The sequence below is a fragment of the Megascapheus bottae genome, chromosome 26 (assembly GCF_031878675.1).
Source record: "Megascapheus bottae isolate mThoBot1 chromosome 26, mThoBot2.hap1, whole genome shotgun sequence".
NCBI classification, from domain to species: Eukaryota; Metazoa; Chordata; class Mammalia; order Rodentia; family Geomyidae; genus Megascapheus; species Megascapheus bottae.
The window spans coordinates 12,254,533-12,275,297 of record NC_143534.1 but is presented as its reverse complement, the minus strand read 5'-3'; the positions used below and the strand labels follow the sequence as shown (position 1 = coordinate 12,275,297).

General features: G+C 42.8%; 1 protein-coding gene across 1 annotated transcript in view; it reads left to right on the top strand.

Annotated features, from left to right (window-relative positions):
- Positions 1–20,765, top strand: part of Rsu1 (Ras suppressor protein 1) — a 154,940-nt gene extending 134,175 nt beyond the window's left edge. The window contains exon 9 of the mRNA XM_090318956.1: positions 20,565–20,765. Within this exon, the coding sequence (XP_090175082.1) occupies positions 20,565–20,667 (103 nt within the window). The 3' untranslated portion in view covers positions 20,668–20,765. The remainder of the gene's footprint in view (positions 1–20,564) is intronic.

The following is a 20,765-nucleotide window of genomic DNA, read 5'->3' as shown; positions in this document are numbered from 1 at the left end:
AATCTCCCTTTTTTCCGGGCACTTTGCCATCCATGATCCATCTCTTAATTCAGACAAGATACCCTTCACCACTGCTGCTCTTGCCTCTGGATGGAGTACCACAGAGGCAGGAAAAAAAATTGTTTTTCTGCTGGCAATTAGTTAAGCACCATGAGATGGAAATGGTCACTGGCAATATTGGTGATAAGACCTAAGTTTCATTAGCAGTTGCTATATACGTGCTCATAGTACTGTTCTTAGTACTGATACTCAAGGATCCTCGATCAACTCTTCCAGGAGTAGTGTAGAGCCTAGAAGAAGAAATGGCAAACAAAACTTAATTTCCAAAAGCAAAAACACAACAAAATTTTGCAGTCTCCCATTTGAGTTTCACACATGTACATTTCAGGAGTATCGAGCTGGGCAGAAAGTGCTTTGTGTTCCCATACAAAACAAATTCTAGGAGTATAGATTTCAGTTCCCAAGCCAGGACAGACAGGGGTGTTCCCTTCGTGACTGTGCACCCAGGCGAGAAGTCCTGTGACCGGGGAGAGCACCCGCCATGCGGCAGTTCTGCTTTGCTGTGGAGAGATAGCTACCCTCTAAGACTTTCACCCAGGAAATCCACCCAGTGCCTCAACCAGAAATGGCCCTAGAGAGTTCCAGAAAGTCTACAAGGGAAGATGGCCACCTGTTGTTCAAATGCAACCATTAAAGTGTCAAAGGAGTGGAGCTGGGATTCAGCTCTTGGTTTGCCTTCAGTGTGTTGCTCAGAGCAATGAGAAGGACCTCGTGTCTAATCTCCCCCCCCCCCCCGGTCTGTATCAAGAACAGGATAGAAGTTTTCTGTAATGTTTCTGTTGAAAGAGTATAAAGGACTAACTGCCAGGATTCTCCCCAGCTTCTGCACTTGTCTTTGTTTATATTATAAATACTCTGTCCCATCTGGCGGGACAGAGAAAAGTGGATAAAAATGAAGTTGTGGTTCCATCACTCCAATACTAATGAAAGTGATACTTGCCTGGCATGGTAGAAAGGTGGGTCTTTATTTTAGAGTTTTTAATTAAGAACTGCCAAGTGACTAATATTAATTAGGAAGCCAGCTGTATCCTTCTTCTTCATGGTATATTTCTTCTTATGAACTCCTGGAGGGAGGGAGTTGGAGGCTCTTTTAATCAATCAGTCCATGAGCAGTTATCTGGGAAGTATATTTTGTGTGTAGGAGCCCAGCCTGTGTGGACAGAGATTTATAGGATACTGTGTCTCCTTCAGGATGTACACCTAATTGAGTGTGCACAGAGAGCTGGCATCTCACACAGCAAGCCAGAGCATCCTCTCAGCTTAGGAGCAGTGTGCCATTGCAAATGAGGGATATTTGCAAACCACACAGATCATTCCCTCCCCGCCCCCCTTAATTGCAGGAACAAGACCCAGTGCAAGCAATGGGAAGGGAGCACCCAGCAATCTGACAAGTGTGATTTCCAAGGAGGGATTGAAGAAAGAATTAGTCAGGGTGACTAGAGCTGGGCAGTAAGAAGGAGTGATATGATTTCTAATGAGTAAAGAACAAGGGGCAGGCAGAAGAAGAAATTGGATTTGTGGGGCCAGAAAGGAAACAGCAGCTTTTGCATGCTGGGAGTCTGCTCTGTTGTTGGTGTTTGCTTGTCCTTGTGCATATAGCCTGGCTGGTGCCAGGGGCCGAAAACCTTGATCTGGGACAAACAGTTCGGGGGAGACAGCATGAGTAGTATATACTTACCACGACGGCTCAACTTGTTCATAACATCATGCCTGGAGCTTAAAATCCCCCTGGCATACCTGTACACTCTTAAGTCTCTTTTGACAGTGATAAGTTAATAGCCATCGACTTTGTTTTCTTCATCCCTAGCCAGTGAAGAAGGATTCTATGAAAATTAAGTCGTAATGTTCTTCTTTCTTTCTTTTTTGTTTTTTTTTTATTGGTTGGTTGGTTGGGTTTTGTTTTCTTAGTCAGTTATGGGGCTTGAACTCTGGGCCTGGGCGCTGTCCCTGAGCTACCTTTCCCCTTGGGCCATGGCACCACTTCTGGTTTTCTAGTGGTAAACTGGAGATAACAGTCTCACAGTGTTTAGTGCCTGGGCTGGCTTTGAACTGAGATCCTCAGAACTCAGCCTCCTGAGTAGTTAGGATTATAGGTGTGAGCCACCACACCTGGCTCTTTTTCTTTTAACTTTGTGTTACAGAAAGTGTTAATGTTCATGTCATATCTACATATTTGGTTTGTTGATATCTCTCTGCAGTTTTGTTAAACTGTCTGTCAGGATATCCCAGGGCTTTCGCATAGGATCTGAGTCTAATGACTGCACCTTCACAAGTTTCTTGAGTAGCGTTTCTTTAAAGCATCCAAAAATAGTGCCTAATCAGCGATTCTCAGCCTTGAGACTAGAACATCATGACCCAGGATGGCTGGTCTTTTACAGATTGATAAAGATGTGGCTCTTACTCTTCTCCATGATCTAGGGCCAAGCCTGATGTATTTTCCCATCTTCTCCTCAGACTCTGCTGTTGAACCTGAGCTTTCTCAATCTGTTCACACAGAATGCTGATTTGCATTCAAGACTCCCCTGTGTGAATGGTGTTGGCTAAATGGAGTCTATATGAAGTAAACCTCTCCATACACTGTGACATTTACTACGTTTCTTTTTTAAAGTTACTTGGATGAAAATTTGGAGGAAAAAAAAAAACTAGAATACTAATGAAGTTATGTTTCATGAGGAAACTTCTGACAGTTTCCTTTCAACTCTCTTTTGAAATTCTCAATGGGTTGTAATAAAGTTGTATTTCCTCTCCCCACCCCCACCTACCTACCACCAGCCCCCAATATGGGACTTGAATACTTTGCTTAGGCAGCTGGCCCTGTACCACTTGAGCCATGTCCCCAGCCCAACTTCTTTTTTACTGGGGGGGGCGCTGGGGGGAGACTTTCTTTGAGCTTTTCTGCCCAAATTGGCTTTGAACCTTGATCCTTTGGGCCTCAGCCTTTGGAGTAGCTGGGATTACAGGCATGAGCCACATTCTTTTAAGAATGAACATTTTAAGTTAAAAATGAAAGAAGATAGCACCAATGTTAGTCCCAAGGTTTCTTTCACTCTACAGATCCAGCTGAGAAATGCTCCTCATCTGCATAAGCCTAAATGCATATAAGACCATATATGCATATATGACCATATATGACCTACCACTTTCCATCTAAGGAAACACATGGGGGTATTTCTCTGTAGAGACCCAAACAAAATACAATCATTGTTATTTTTTTGGTTGGTAATGTGTTTTTGTGGTGCTAGGGGTCAAGTCCAGGGCCATGGCCCATGCACCTCATGCTAGACAAGTATTAGATCCCTGTGCTACTTCCCTGGCTTATGTTTTGATGTGCATTCCTCTGGGATGAGATAGAACCTTACTTACCAAGAGAAAGGTTCAGGAAACATGAGTCGTGTCTAGATTGGCTGAGTCTTGTCACAGCGGTTACTCCTGTGCCCCTGTCAGAATGGAAACTGATAGTGGACTATGTTGCCATCAACTCTTACCCCAGGGAAGACTCATAATGGAACCAAGTTGACAAGACTGTGGGGTGAAAACATGGCACGCTCTGTTACACATGCCAGGCAAGATATATGCATGCTGGCAGGATGTATTGGACAGTTTTTAAACTATCTCGGGGGTATTGTTTTTAATCTCAACATCTCACCATGTGGGTCTTGCAATTCATTTTCTATTTCTTAGTATCTCCTAATAGACAGATGAGTCTTGAGTTAGAATGTTTTAAGTATTATGCTCCAGGGAAGGGGAAAAATCAAGTTCTAAATACCTGGTATTACCTTTCATAACCATGCAGTTACAGGTAGAATTCCCATTTTATATATATAAGTAAAATGAGGTTCCATTGAGTTGACTGTTCCTAGTTTACACTTTTTTATGGTACGTTTCTTTATTCACATGAGTAGAGATTGAATGTAAAGCCTTCCCTCTTTAGGCAAGTGTTCTTTTGGTTTTAGTTTGGTTTCATGTTAATTTTTTCCAAGCCAGCCTTCAAATTGCAGTCTTCTTTTTTTCATATATTTATTATTGTAATTAATAGAAGGGTTACATGATAATCACCAGATAGATGGTGCATTAATTCCCATACATTGATACTCTTTCACATATCTTGTTCCCCATTTCCCTCCCCCCCACCCCCACCCCTCATCTTGTTTTCCCCTCTTCCCTATCCAATTTCAAATAACCAAATACAAATATATCCTATATATCAGGTAACAAAGTGAGATACTGTAACAATATGAGATAACCAAGGGACAGCAAAAGAGATGAGAGATAACATAGTACCTTAAGAACAACAATCATTCATTATATGGCTTATGTTTCTATATCCTAGAGATCCTTTCATTTAGCAAATCGCAGTCTTCTTAATTCTTGCCTCCCAAATAGCTGGGATGACAGATGTAAACTCCCATACTTAGCTTATTTTTTTTGATAGGTGCCACTACTTGTCTACACTGGCCTCAAACTGCAGTCCTCCCATCTCTACCTCCAAGTAGCTGTGATTACAAGCATAAGCTATCACACCCAGCCAGCCTTTTTTGTACCTCTGATTCTTAATGCATATAAGTTACCAAAACTGCTTTCCTTACCCTTGTCTCAAACTCATTTATTTTCTGGCCTGGATTCTGTGCCCACCTTTCCTGCGAGGACCTCAGAATCGAACACATGATCTTCCCACTCGTCAGTAGATAGCTATCGTCTCTTCCTAGAATACTACATCATTTCTTTTAAAGAGCTGCAGAGCTCTTAGTGAAAGTGTCTTCACAGTTTCTGATGTATCTCGAGAGGAAACCACAGTACCAGAGGCTGGTTTCCTCAGTGTCCTGCCTCGGTACATTTCAGTTCATTGAGCAGGATATTCCTCAGAAGGAGCATTCACAGCCGAGTCTGTCCCAAAAAGGTACCCAGGGTTCACAGTCCAGACACTTGATGTCCAGAAGTACTGTATTTTTATCTTTACATTATTCATAAGTACTCTATGGGCAGCATCTGGTTGAAGCCCTGTGCCCAGTGAGTGACATAAATCCCACTGGTGTTACTGGCTAGAGGTCCATTGCCCCGTGTTCTCCATGCTTTTGTGCTGGCCAGTGACTGCTAAGCTGTGACAGTGACGTGGTCTCCCTAGGGACACACAGCCTTCTTATAAGTGGTTCCAAGAGCACAAAGCACAGAGACATATGGAAATTCCACTCTCATGCTTCATATACAGCATACTAAATGATTTTTTTTATATTGGCTTAAAAAAAAAAAGAAGAAGCAGCATCCTAGCTTTCCCTCACCGGTATGCCTTTTGGAGTTAGTGTCCTTTAAAGCAAACAACGGGGGGATTGACTGTAATGTAAGCAGAGTGGTGTTTGCAAGGGAGAACTGTGGGGGAAGTGATGATGATTTTGGAAACATTATTCTGAGTGGTGAATTGAACAAAAGAGTTATTACTGCTGGAGGAAAAAAAAAAGATACTCAGAAATGCGTTGCTGATACTCTCTCAGATTTGGGCCTGAAGAACCATACTGCGAATGGACTGGAAGATAAATAGAGAGGAAAATAGCTAATTAAGGGGACAAATAAACACGGGGAAAGAGAAGGAGGGAGCTTGCCTGCTGGCATCAGCAAAGGAGAACACACAAGCAGCGTCTGATGCATCTCCTTAAGAATCTGTGTGTTTGCAAATTACTCCATTGCATCTTAGCAAAATCTAATCTGAGTAACGAAGAGCTGAGTCGCGAACATGGTTGGATGAATTCCCTCAGTACTCCTGAAATATAACAGAGCAAGGAACAGTGTAATGAAAAATAACAGAGAGAGTAGCTAGGGGCTTAACTTATGATCAGTGTTCATTACAACAAATGACACTTTCACTGCAGAGTTTACCATAAAGATTATTGACTCTTACGTAATGCAGTTCCCATCTGAATAGATTGGAGAACAGCTTGGCCTGTGAATGGGAGGCTGGAGCAAGAGAGAGACTGAAAATGTACTCAATCCCCGTACTCTTTTTTTTTTTTTTTTTTTTTCAATTAGTACTGGTGACTTGCCCGTTCAGAACCATGGACAGAACCTGTGAATGCGAACCTACTTCCTGGAAGAATTTCCCTATTAATCTTCAGCATGGACTAGCAAGGTTATATGATATATTCGGTGAAGAGCAGGCTCAGAAAGTGGCAAAACATGCTGGTAGTTTTCTACCCACAGTCCTCTCCATATGTTCTCTGCCATTTGCTATTTTCCTTAAGCATACATAATCCAGCTTTTCTTTTTCTTTTCTTTTTAAATATCTCTTTGGAAAGGAGTTGTGTTTTGTGTAAAACTTCGGGCAGACAACCATACGGCATTTTGCAATCTGTAGCTTTGCACAAGTTGAGAATGGACAACTGCAGTGGTGGGGCCAGTGTTTTCAGCAGCCTTGGCTTCTGGAGCACCTGTTTGGTGTCTGCTAAGTAATCTGCACTTAGTGTTAGTTCATCTTCACGACAATCCTAAGAGTTGCATGTTGCTTATGTGACATGCTGTCATTGATCTTGCTTTACAAATGCTAAAGAACTCTCAGAGATGTTAGGTAACTTGTCTCAGGTTTCCCACGTGCTAAAAATTAGAGGAGATTTTCAGAATACAGTCTTCTAACAGTCTAACCTCCACACAGATGCTGATCTGCATGATTCTCATACTCACTCATATTCTCTTTCTGTCTTTCTCTGCATGTGTCTCTGTGTGTCTGTCTCTAGACTATCTCCTTTCTCCATCTCTGCCCTCCCCACCTTTGTAAATCTCTACAGAGCCTTTACTTCAAAACAGCATTACAAGTCAGATAATCATTTTGCTTGTTGTATATTTTAAAAGTCATCTCAATACCGCAGTACCCCTAAGAGATGGCTCTCTGTCAATGTCAGCCAGAGCTGAAGATGGCAGCCCTTGGTGATTTGGGAGCTAGAAGGCAAACAAAGGAATTACCAAGAGGCCTAAGGTTGAGGAACTATCTTGCTTCAGGGAAAGAAGACAAGTAGCCTTTGGAAACAGGTTCTCAGTTGTCACAGAAATAACAGAAGAGGACTGTGGAATAGTCCTGTTGTGTGGGGAAAACACCTTGAGGAGCAATGAGAATTACAACCAGCAGATTTTGTATTTGTGTCTTAAGTCATTGAAGCACCTTCTCTCTTTCATGAAAGGACATGCCCCATCTCATAGCCATCTTAAGGTAGTTCCATAGCCCCTTCTCACTCATTCCTCTTCCTCCAGGTCGGTTGGAGATAGTGACAGATGCTTGAATCACTAGTATGCTGTGCTTGCCTTGGGATCTCCCATCCCTGGTGTCATCATAGTGGATGGGGAGGAGCTTCCCAGATAGCCTGCTCCTTTGGCATCTCCAGCTCACACTTTAGCTCTCACCTCTCCTTCACCATCTGCATTTAGAATATTCTCACACCTTCCAGGGGTGTTTGGTGGGTGAGAGTCTTCCATGAAATACTTGAGGTTCTTGGATGCACGGGGCTGTTGTGACAAGCTTCAGATCTTCCTTTCCCACCCACAACCACAGTTTTGCCTGATGGCAGCAGGCGTCCACCAGGGAAGCTCAGGCCCAGAGCGTAAGATCGGCCTCTCACTGCAGCCCAGGGTCCCCTTCCAGGGCCTTGTTGGGGCTGAAATTGTCTTACTGATCTTACTTCACGTCAATCCCAAACCACACACATCCTAGTCTTTTTTATTTTTTAACTTTTTTTTGTACTTCAGATTATACATATTTCTGAGACTTAAAAATTGGATTTAGGCCGGGAGTTTGGCCTAGTGGTTAAAGTGCTTGCCTAGCATGCATGAAGACCCGGGTTCGATTCCTCGGTACCACATACATAGGAAAAAGCCGGAAGTGGTGCTGAGGCTCAAGTGGTAGAGTTCTAGCCTTGAGAAAGTCCAAGGACAGTGCTCAGGCCCTGAGCTCAAGCCCACAACTGGCAAAAAAAAAAAATTGGATTTAAAAATCTTGGAGAAATGGGATGGCAAATGGTGAGGCTGAATATATCAAGGTTGAAGGTATTTATGTTTAACCCGTATACTCTCTGTTCCTTTTTAAAGTATCTTTTTTTCATAAAACTCATAATATGGAAACCAAAAGTAGGGTAGAATCCACAAATTCATTGATATAATTGTCATGGCAGTCTCATGAACCCATTTTGTTTGTTTTTGTTTCACCATTGCAATACTAAGATTTTTATAGTCAGAACCTTGCCTTTGCTAAGCAGTCACACCTCCAGGCCTGGATGTCTTCTCAGTTGTTCCTGTGTTAGTAGTGAGTGACTCATCTTCACAGTCTACTTCATCCACCACCTTTCAGGTCTGGTGAAACATGGGGAGTATTCTAGATGTGCTAGGGAAATGGCGGCACAAGTTCCCAGTGCTATCAGTGCTTTATCCAAAAGTCTATCCAATGAGAGCCGCATAGCTGAAACACTACATGGCTTATTGGTAGCTGGAGCCATTCTGGTTTCAATTACTAAGTTGTTTTGGAATTTTGTGTTGATTCTTTTTTTAATCTTTGTTCTGGTTGACAGCGAAATGTCATTCATCTCACTGGAAATCCTTGGATGGTAGAGCAAGGGAAAATAATACAATGCTGTCTAAAATTTCAGGCATAGTGCCATAATCCAACCACAGCTCAGAATTAACCTCAGATATGTGAGCTCCATAAAGTTTAACAAGATTTGGTCAGGGGCCACGTGGTTAATGTAACTGTAGGGTTAACACGGGTTTCATAGTTCAAGTATGTAATTTGCAAGCAGATTTGCAATGTTAACCAGAAGCCCTTATACATGGCGATGTATTTCAGTGGGTTTGAGTGTAGCAGGTTAAAGTCCCTCATAAATATGTGGCATCTACTGTCAAGTGACAGCAGCTAAGACAATTACCAGACCTGTGTAAATTCAAAGACCCCATTTTCTATTTTAGGGAAATAGGGCAACCAAGTGGGTGAACCCCAGTACCATGTATGTGTCAATTCAGTGTTGTTGACCCTGCATTCTGATACCTATAGCCCTGTGCTTCAGCCTAATGAGATGTCCAGCTTTCTGTTGATTTGATTATGTGTCACTAGGCTATGGTCAAATCACTATGGGATGGATATTCCCAAGAGGAAAGTCTACATAGTTAGCCACCACAATGAAAAAGAAGGCAGGAAAAGCAGTCACAATGGAAGTAGAAACAGCAGTGCTTTTCATATCATTCGTCCTTATCTCAAAAAAAAAGAGAGAGAGAAAGAAAGCACAGGCTTCTCGTTTACATATTTGCATTCCTGATTACATGAACCAGGTCTGTAACCATGGTGTAGTTGACATCTAAAAGCAACAGAACAAATGTAGACCTGCATGGACTCCATTGTGAGATACTACTTAAGACTAAAAGAAAGATGTAGAAAATACTGTAAAAGGTTCCCTTTAAAAATGTTAATGTAATGAGCACATCACTAATTTGGTATTGTGACAGCTAAGCTAAGAGCATTCCTGAGTTGCTTATGAAGGAAAATTATACAATCACAGAGACTCTAGTCTTCCCATGATGTAAAAAATTCAATCTCACCTTTAATTTATCCAAAAGATAGTGTCCGTTTCAAGTGAATTCTTTCACAAGCAGCTACTATCTTCAACTCATTTTTACTAATAGTAGCTGTGGATAATTTTCAGTAAAAACTCATGATATACCACAAATGAATGTATTAGGGACTCCCATGAGTGAGAAAGGGAGTCTGTGCCTGTCTCCTGGGAGACCCCACTACCCCAAAGGCTTCAGGGTCCTGTAGTTACAACAGGCACCATCTTACCTCTGCATTTAGCTACAGGAACCTCATAGCACACCAAAGAAAACACCTGAGAAACGGATACAGCCAACAGAGCTCCATGTCAGAAAGTATCTTCCAGTCTAAGAAGACTTAGCCAAGGCAAGAAGACTTGTCTTAGCTGACCCAGCACATGACTTTTCACATGGGAAGCTAACTGATAGTCCCTGAAGACATTAGGAAACATTCCCTGGCTATCTATTACTTGTCCATATTTATTTATGGCTGTCTTATGCCTGGTAGTAGAACTAGAGAAAGAAAAATGATTTAAACGTAGTCTCTTCTTTCAGAGACATTCATGATCCACCCAGAAAGTTGGTTACTTCCAATATATCCTAAATTTGTGCAATAACACAAACCTTTCATCCACTGAGTCAGCTAGTGTTCATTGTATACTAAGGCATACACAGAGGTCCCTAAACCAGATGACAGGTTTCTGTTCTCTAGACATCAGACAACAGTAATCAAATAGAATATCTACAGTGATGCATGGTGAGAAGGAGACTAATGTCCACGATTGTGTAGGCAAAGACCTCACTGGAACATTCCCATTTGAGACCAGAGTAATGGCATGTTAGACCTCACTGGAACATTCCCATTTGAGACCAGAGTAATGGCATGTTAGACTGCACTTGGCATTCTTTGATTATAAGAAGCCCAAAACCAAAGAAGAAGAGGCATTGTTTGATGATTGTGTACTAAAAAGAATCCTACTATACAGTGTACTTCAGGCATGCACATCATGGTGTAGGGAACAAGCCATGTTAATAGATCCATTTTAGTTCTGCTCTGCCTAGGCTAATTTCTATCCTAAGCAAGCTCTGATCACAGCAGGCCAACTCGGGGAGTCTGCGGATTGGGGCTTATATCATTCTTCATTCAAGTCAAACAGCAGAAAACACTTTAATTCTCTACCAGTTTGAGCTAACAAGCTAGGCCTAATTCTTCATTCTCTGCTTGTGAATCACTTGCTATAGATGAACCAGTTACCTTAGCCGGGGTGACAGGACACCCTGACTAGCAGGAGCTGAGCCATCAGCCATGTGACAGCAACGAGAGGCGGCATTCTGATTCTGGAGTCTATGCTGCCTGTGTCAGTTTCCTGCCCCCTAAAATGAGGATGGTGGTAGTATGCATCTCAGGGATACCTTGAGAATATTCCATGCAGAAGGAATAGCCAGGGCTAGGAGTGGGAAACAAAGGAGAATAGTGGGATAATGGTGGGAACTGGCTGGAGATTGGCTATGTAGGCATGGTCAGGCTTAGCAGCATAGGACTATATCAGCTTACTTGGTGTCTCTGCTTCCTTGTTGAGACATTGTCCTGCCAGGGTGTGCCCAAAATGAATGGTTGGCTGGTCGCCACTGCCTTCCTTTGCCATCCCTTCTGGGAGTTACGCTGGTGGTATTTAGGAGATGTGTCATGTTTCTGCCTTGACCTATTTTGTGTTGACTTTACCATTTGACATACAGAGACAACCTTACTTCCTTTAGATTCAAGTTTTTGAGTAGTGCCTCAGTCTTCCCATAAAAATCATTGGTTGATATTATACTGATGAAATGTAGTGAAATACATGTGAAATATAGTGTTGGCACCAGTGTTATGATATCCATTGGAAAATGACAACTTAGCTTAAGTAATCATTTCCATAGAAATGGGTTTTGAGAATAATTTTAGAAAGGATAAATTACCTTTAAAAATAATTTCTTATTTCCTGGATCATGTTTATGAGTCTGTTTGTATAGCTATGTACTATAAACCCAGAGAAACATATACAATAGATATCTTATGTGTATGTGTGCATGCACACACACACGTGTGTGTGTGTGTGTGTGTGTGTGTGTGTGTGTGTGTGTGTGTGTGTGTTCTTTTACTAGAGTTTTGAAGTCAGGGCTGGAGCACTATCCCTAACTTACTTTTTTTTTTTTCAAGGCTGGGGGTTAGCTGGAAATAAGAATTCTCATGGACTTTCCTGCCTATGCTGGCTTTGAACTGCAGTTCTCAGATCTCAACCTTCTGAGTAGCTAGAATTCTAGGATTGCAGACCTGAGCCTTCCCCTGACCCCTCAGGGCCCAACTCATACTCCTTTTGAGCCTCCACAAATGTCAAGTAATCAAATAATCTTTCTTTTCATGACAACAAAACAAAACAAAAATCCAGTCTAACTGTAGAGTCACTATCAGAAAAGAAGTTCATAGAGAAACACCAGTGCTCTTGGACTTCCTTCCTTTTGCCTTTGAGTTTATTCTGAAAGTGCCCACATTTAGCACTCTGCAGTTTAATTGAAAAGGATTACCTATTTTCTTAACTGCTTAAGCAGGGAAGCCAGTTACGCTTATTGATTTCTCTCTGCATGTTTCCCATGGAGGCTGGGTTTGCTCCCTCCCAGGGGAATGCACCTCCTGAACTGCAGGCTGGCCTGTGACAGTTCGGCCCTCTGATACATAACCAGAGACCTTGCTGATAGCCTTGTGACTGCTTGGGGAATTTTTATGAAGTAAGAACATCATTAGAGTAGACAGGATGATGAACTTTAATGAGCATCTTTTGTGCATGATGTTGTTAGTTTTGCTCAACCAGCAATCCTCATTTCTCCCCTCCAGTGGTGCAGATAGTGAGTGTGGTACATGTAGAGAGTTTTGGAAACCTGTCTTCTCTTTTATATGGTATTTTTCCAAGGCTTGATCTCTGCACAGTTCTTTTTGTTGATTAGCATGTGGATACTTACACTTTCTTTTTATGCTGCATTGGGAATAGAGGAGCCGGTGAGTTCCAGTGAAGAAGATGGGAAGGGCCATATTACTGTGAATGACTTCGCATAGAGCCTCTCTCAAAAATCATTGCTTTTATTAACAAGATTTCTCATAGGATTAAGATAACGATTACTTTCCTTCTTTTCTTTAAGACTCAGCAATTTTCGGGCTGAGGTTCTGTCGCCAGCCCCTCAAAGCTATGAGATAAGACAAATAAAAATATTGCAAATGCTTCTTTAGTAATCTAGGCTTCACACTCTGTCCACAGACTTATTTGTGGAGATGTTAAATTTAGCATCCTACTCTAAGATTACAGATGATAAGCAACATTATTTCTCTCCATTATTTTTTGCTGCCCAGCCACTTGGATTTTAAAATTAGTTCATTTCCTGGTGTGTATAAGGACTTTCCATGGAAACACCCAAAACAACAGTAGGGAGGCATATGACATGAGCAAATGACTTCAGAACGGCAGCTTGCACCTCTCATATACCTGGCATTCGGAAACACAATATTTACATGGCATACAATGTGCTTCTCGCAGTGCCATGCGTATACAGAATACAAAAGAAGTGAAGTCTATACTCCATATTCTCAAGAAAAATGGTGCTCTTATTAGGAAAATGCAACAGAAAACTGGCACAGTGGCTTATGCCTATAATCTCACCTACTTAGGAGGCAGAGAGGAGGCCAGAAAACGTTGCTCTTAAACCTTATCTCAAGTGAAAGAAACTCTTACCTAGCAAGGACAGGGCCTTGAGTTCAAATTGTAGTTACCAGAAGAGGAGAGGGAGAAGGAGGAGAAGGAACAGAAAGAGGAGGAGGAGAAAGAAAAAGGAGGAGGCAGCTGAGCATGGTAGTACATGCCTGTAACCCAACTTCAGAAGTATAGAGAGAAAGATCATAATCCAAAGCCAACCTGGACAAAAAGAAGTCTAAGACTCTTCACATGAAAAGAAGTGGGTCAACTGGGTATTCCCAGTGTATGGGAGGCTAACGCAGTAGGATGACCAAGTTCAAACCTAGCCTGGACTACATGATACATTCAAGGGTAGCCTAGGCTACATAATAAGATCCTGTCTCAAAAAAAAAAAAAAAAAGGAGGGGTCGGGAGTTTGGCCTAGTGGTAGAGTGCTTGCCTAGCATGCACGAAGACCTGAGTTCGATTCCTCGGTACCATATATATAGAAAAAAAAAGCTGGAAGTGGTGCTGAGGCTCAAGTGGTTGAAGTCTAGCCTTGAGAAAGTCCAAGGACAGTGCTCAGCCCCTGAGCTCAAGCCCAGGACTGGCAAAAATAAAAATAAAAAATTTTAAAAAAAGGACAAAAAATCAGAAAGAGAAGATGATAGAAACTTCAAGGATAGAAAACAGAATAAACGAGATATCATAAAGCATTTAAATTATCCTTTCAACTAAAGCATAACATGTGCCTTAGCCTAGTTTCTAGTACCCCATGGTCCAGCTAGGCTAATTATTATGTAGAGGAAACTTCTATCAAACTCAACTGCAAACTCAGTTCCTATGGAAATGAATAAACAAGGCAGATGTGAAAGGGACATCACCCTTTGATCCTAGAAGTCTAGACGCATGGAGAGCCAGACCTGTGGCAGCTGGTAGAGGGGTCTGCCTTGCCCTTTGCTGGGTTTGACAGTTGAGTCTCCAGATGATAAGGACTGAAGAGAGAGGAGACCCAGAGAGCTGATGACTGGAAATAATCACAAGAGCTATATAAAATGAGATGATCTTTCTGGGGAAGAGAATCCAAAGAAATAAAAGGACTAAAGAGGTCTCCAGAGTACTAGTAAGAACCAGGACAGTGCCTGATAGCCAAGAGAGGAAGTTTTCGAGAGGGAATGAGCTGCCCCACAGTGACCTTGCTTGCAATGAGATGCTAGCAGCAGAACCCCAAGATTAAATGCAATGACAAAACTCCCTGATCTATTTTCCAAAATGAAAGGTATTCCTGCAAAATGAAACTTGTCTGTCAGTGATAGAAAAGCACATGTGTTTAATGTTTAATCAGTAGATTGGTTGCAAAATGAGTTCCTATGTGTTGGCTGGATTTGGGGAGGGCAGTTAAATATCAATAGCAGTAGTTGTCTGCTGCATGTAGCTTAAAGTGGTTAGTCAGTCATTGTTTTAATAAATCACCCCCCAAGTGACCAAGCAGGCAGTGTGCAGAATCATTTTATGATGGCTACTCCATTGGTGGTTCTCCAGGGGTAGCCTTAGAGGACAGCTCACACCCCATACCCACTTTCCCCCTTGACCTTTGAGGATGGTACTCCTGATGAACCTGATCAGGCCTGCTCACTCATTGCCACAGCTGAGAATATCCACGGGCATCTCACCTTTGAAATTGTCTTTCCAGCAAAGCCGGATCATCAGTCAGACTTTTGAGAGGACTAGTTTCTTTCCTGTCACTTCAGAGTGCCCTCTTTTTTTTCTACTCTTTCATCATCTCCCAATTATCCTCTACAAACCTTAGATTTTTAGAGGAGAGAAGATTTTCTAGGACTCAGTAAAATGCCCACTTCACTTGCTGGGTTGAGCGTTTTCCCCGAGGATGGCTGCCCGCCTCATAGGTGACCTTGAGCTAGCTTTCCTTTGTCATCAGACTTGAGCTGGCATAGCTAGGTGGCTGTGCCTGCTGGACCCTTTGCACTGAGAGCTCCACCCACCAAGAGACACATGGCAACCATGCAGGTATGGGAAAGTGGAAGAAATTGGCCAAATAGCTGGGTGTAGCTGTATACACCTGTAATCTCATCACTCAGGAGGCTGAAACGGGAAAATGGTGATTTGGGGGCCAGCATAGGCTACCTAGCAAGACCTGTCACAGATAGATAGATAGATAGATAGATAGATAGATAGATAGATAGATAGATAGATAGATAGATACAGACAAATACAAAGTGACAGAGAGACAGACAAATAGAGACAGATACAGAGTGATAGATACAGACAGACAGAGTAAGCAGAAATCAAAATTGACAACTACCCTTCTCACATATCTCTATGTGCCCACTTGGACATGGTAGCTGAGAATTTTCATCTTCTGCCCATGTGAACATCAGGCAATTGCATATTTGTGACACTCTGAAGGTCACCAGTCATTCAAGGCCAAACATCAGGGAAGGAAGAGACGAATGCCAAACTGGGCCTCTCCTCCAAGAACTTTCATTGCCACATAGCCTGGGCTCATGTAGGGAAGGGCAGGTGCCACTAAAGCAGAGTTCCCAGAAAGGGCCAATGCTGCCTGGGAATGTCACAGAAATGCCAGATCTGGCAGGTGCTGGGGGTTTACCCAGGTCTAGAAGATGGGAATAGGCCAAGCTAGAGAAGAAGCTTGACTCACTAAGCCAGAGAAGAGGAAATTGAATGATCAGGAAGATCCAAAATGATCTGGAAGGTTATAAGCTATGTTTGTTGGGGATTTATTTTTCTGTCGTTTATGATGTTTTGACATCTTAGGGGTCATACTTGTCAATTCCTTCAGAGAACAGAGGCTTCCAGTGAGCACCTGTCATGTATAAACACGTCCCCTGCTACCTTCTTCATCTAACTCACCCCAGCTCTATCCTCACCTGCCCAGAGTTACCGAAGGCCATAAACTGGACAGAAGAACTCTGGATCCCACCTCTCTACCTCTGGCTCTTAAGAGTCAGATGCAGTAGTGCACATGTGCAGTTCCAGCCACTTGAGTCATAGAAGTAGGAGGATTGTCATCTGAGGCCGGCTCAGGCAAAAAAAAACAAAAAAACAAAAAAACAAAAAACTAAGCATAAGGATGGGAACATGGCTTAAGTCATAGGGTATTTGTCTAGCAAGTGAAAACTTGTAAACTGAATCTTCAGTACAAGAAGAGGGGAGAGAAGGAGAGAAGAAAGGAAGGGAGAGGAAGTAAGAGAGGAAGAGGAAAACAATATTCACATTAGCTCTTTTCACCATGTGACATTACACGTTCACAAGGATCGGGATGAAGATACAGCCGTTATCTATCTGTCATACTTTCTAAACAGAGGTCCCGTGGCTAATAGCTGATAGTCCTCAAGACTTGGACATGAGACCTAGCCACAGCCTCGTCTCCAGGTGGGGATGGCTGCCTACAAAAAGGCCACTGTGGTCCGCCCACACAGCTGGAGGAATGAAAGGATGGCAAAGGGTGCAGCAGCGTCATCCAGCCCCACAATGAGTCACTGTGGAAATGGGGCCATGCATTTAGCTCGGCCTTAGTTGCTTTCTTCAAAGTGGATTCAACCCTTTCTTCCAGAGGTGTTTGGGGATTTAACATGGATCGAAAATGCCATGGTCTTTTGTCAGAGGAAAGAACTCTTAACGAAACAAGGTAATCATGTAATTATCTTTATTTAGTCACTCTGACTATAACTCCACACCAGTCCTATTTCTTCCCAAAGTATTCACTGGTCACTGGCCATAGATTTTTTTCTCTATTGCCTGGCTTATTGAGTCACAGTGGGTATTCTGAGAGGAAAATGACATCCTTCCTTTATAGATGAAGAGACTGAAGCATGGCAGGCAGGGGTGGGGGTGAGAGCTTCAGATATTTCTACCAAACTATCAGCTAGTCAGTGTCAAAAGCAGGATGGGAACTCCGGGGCCTGCAGCCTCCCATATGGCTGGTTGGAATGGCTTGCTCTGCAAGGGCCAGGAGGGCCAGGCACACACCGTGGGACCTGAGGATAAGTCAGGAGCTGAGGCTTTGGAACATTCCTTCACGGGAACATCCCCACTGAGTGCCATGCAGCTTTTGGACCCCTTTCTGGACCCTCTTCCTTGGATTTATACTTCCAGGTCAGCTGAGCCTCCGTCTCTCTAGGCAGCCCTCCAAGCCCACTTTAGATCTCACATGACACAGAGATTCATCTCAGCACCAATTTCTCTTCCCCTTCCCGTCACCTCTAATTACTATGCATACCTCTTTCCAAGCGCCCAAGTGTTTCAGAGTTTCCATGGATGTGAGCTATGGGGTCATATATACTAATCTCCCCTTATTTACAAATTTATTACACATACTTTCTTTGAATATTTTCATTATCGTTAAGTAGTTGTACAAAGGAATTGCCATTCACCAAAGCAGCTTCTGAGTAGAGTGCATCTTGATAAGTGTCACCCTTTTGAGCATTCTCACCACCCCTCCCAAATCACTCCTTCCCTTACTCATCTTAATCTTGGGATGTGTGTTGATTTTTTTTTTTTTGCAATTTAACAAAGCAGTTCGTGTGTACAATGCACCTTGATCTGTGTTGTTCCTTTTATCTCTCAGTTTTGTTTTATGTATGTGGTATGTATGACTGCATTCTTTCCCCCCTCCATTTTTTATTTTACCCTTCTCCTTTTTGCCCTATCCTCTCCCTCCCCCCTTGCAAGTACCCATTTTCTGGAACTTATTTGGTTGGGCTTTGACTTGGTCCTTTTAAAGAATTATACTATTTGCACTCCCCATAGAGTCTATTACGGTTGCGTTCATTCATTTGTAACCCCTTGCTTACCACCCAGTGCTTATAGATTTATAGCCATATTGACTAAGTATAGTCAAAAGAAGTCATAAATCTTAAAAGATTTGAAGAAATTTCAAAAAACAAAACTTTAGAATCCCTGAGAATAACTCATGCAGTTTAGCTGTTACATACATGTGTTGCCATATTGTGTTGAAATTGTTGTGTGATCTGCTGGGTTTCTCCCTGCCTTTAATTTTGGTGAAAATCTGTCTTCAGCAAAACCAAACAATACCCTCCCCCAAGCAAGGTCAAAGTGAATGTGCTTCATCGAAGTGATAAGATAAAACTTCAAGATTTGTTGAAAGGCAGCAGGTTTTAGTGGCAGTCAGGCCATGTTATGGAGGTAAATGGAAGAGAATGAAGGAAGTATCGTTAATCAAGATTCATGACACGAACTGACACAGTGAACTAAAGCCCCTTTGTACAACTAGTGAAAGATAAAAAATGAAAAATCAAGCATCCATAGTACAGTACTGAACTGTGTGCATTCCAAGCATGAATCAATCTCCTTAGAACCATATGCACACCACCGCCACCAAGAGTCTACTGTAATTCTTTTCCCTTTGTGGGATGTAGGGCTAGAAAGTAGAGGAAAGATGCACAAGGATGTAAGTAAAGCTGTGTAGCTGAGGACCCTGAGCCTGAGGCTGCTGTAACTATAGCCTCTCCGTGCACAGAACTGTATCAGTCCTGTTCCTGGTACCAGGTAAAAGGCCCCCAGAGACTCCGGGCCTCCAAGATGAGTCACACTGTGTCCAAGGTCCTGAGGATGGTCCATGCCTTGACTAAAACAGAAAAAGTATCCTAGGAGGAGATGGGCAGAGCCCATTCAGGGGAAAAATGTGTTTCACAGTGTGTTGACTAAGGTAAGGAATGCAGTAGACATCTCTGCTCTGGCTCTGGCTTCCTCCTACTTGTTTGGTGCATCTGGGAGAGAGTCTGTGACCCTTTATGAACCTTAGAGGAAAGGGACTTCTGTGGGCTCCATGATGAGCTTTGTGGGCAGCAGGTCCTCCTGAGAAAAGTGGAGTCTGCCCCATGGCTGCAGGACAGACAGCGTCAGGCAGGGAAGGACTGAGCTGCTTTCTGTTTCACATTAGCTGATTCTTAAAACTCCTAGTTACTCCAGAGTTTGAAAGCCCATGTGCAGGCTGCCATGTTATCTGTTGCTACATGGTACCTTCTTAACACAAGAGGGCGGCCCTCCCTCTTCTCAGCAGAGCACTCGTAGCCCTTGGCTTGGTGCCCCATAGCTCTATCTCTGGCTAGCTGCAAACTGCATGCCTGACTACAGAAGGGCAGAGACCCTTATTCTTAGTCACAGCTGGTAGCAACTCCTCATCTTCCCCCTCAGTGGCTCTTGGAAGATCCTGGAGAAGACTCACTATATCATGACCCAACCAAGTAACACAGTCCACCATTTTCTAATCATGTCATCTGATTGACATATCCACATGCCGAATCTTCCCCCAGTTGGTCAGACACAGTCAGCATCCACATAGCATACATGTGGCCACAAAATGTCATCATCAAGAACAGAGTGTAGGGCCTGGGGCTGTAACTCAGTGGTAGAGTTATTTGCCAGGCCTGCAAAAACAAAGTAAATATTTGAAAGAATAAGCGAGATTCTATGAATGGATAGTAAAACTAGAGGTACCTTGAAGAGGATAGAGTCTCTGTACTATAACTCTTGTTCCATCGATACAAGGCAGATGTAAACAGAAGTGAGACAGGGCCTTTTCTGGAGGGATACAGAGAACTCAGACTCCCCTAGGACGCTGGGAGACACAGTTATATCAATAAGGGGAGTTAAGATTGACCTGTATGCATTCCAGGGCTGCTTTCAATTTAGTTTAATCAAAATTACTCATCAAGTATAGATTAATTACTATCTGCTGCTTCGTTAACTTCTTTCTACCATGGAGTCAGCCTTGCTTTGCTGTGAATGCCATCCACTGTAATTGCAGGACACTTTGTCAACATTTAATCAACAGTACTTATTACTATGACATTGATGGGTGATGGCCAACCCATGCCATCAATCATGCATGAGCGGCCCATGGGGAGCTCGGACACCATCGCTCTTTGTCACATTAACAGCCCCTGGGGTTTCAGGCCAAGCATAATGCGCACTTTTCATGAAAGGAACACTCAGTCTCTTCAGTACAACCCCAACTTTTGTCATTGTTGACTTCCAAGTTCACAGGCACTTCCTGGTCTGTGTTCACAACCCTGCCCAGACAGTCTCCAGGATTGAGTGCCATGGCTTGTGTTGTACACGCATGTGTGTCAACCTAATGAAAACAGGTGATCTCTTCCTGAGTGCTTCTGGAGCCTGTTTTTTAAAGCTTAACCTGTAGAAACATGTGTCAGGAAAACAGATCTCATATTGCCCTCCCAATTCTCTTTTCAGCCTCTATGGCAGACACATGCAGGCGAACCCAGAACCCCCAAAGAAGAACAATGACAAATCCAAGAAGATCAGCAGGAAGCCCTTGGCTGCCAAGAACAAATAAGGAGCTGGCTTGGGCCTGCTACATTCATGGATCTTTTTCTTTCTTTTTTTTTTTTTCTACTCTGTCTCACAAATAAATACAATGTGTGTGCGTGCTTT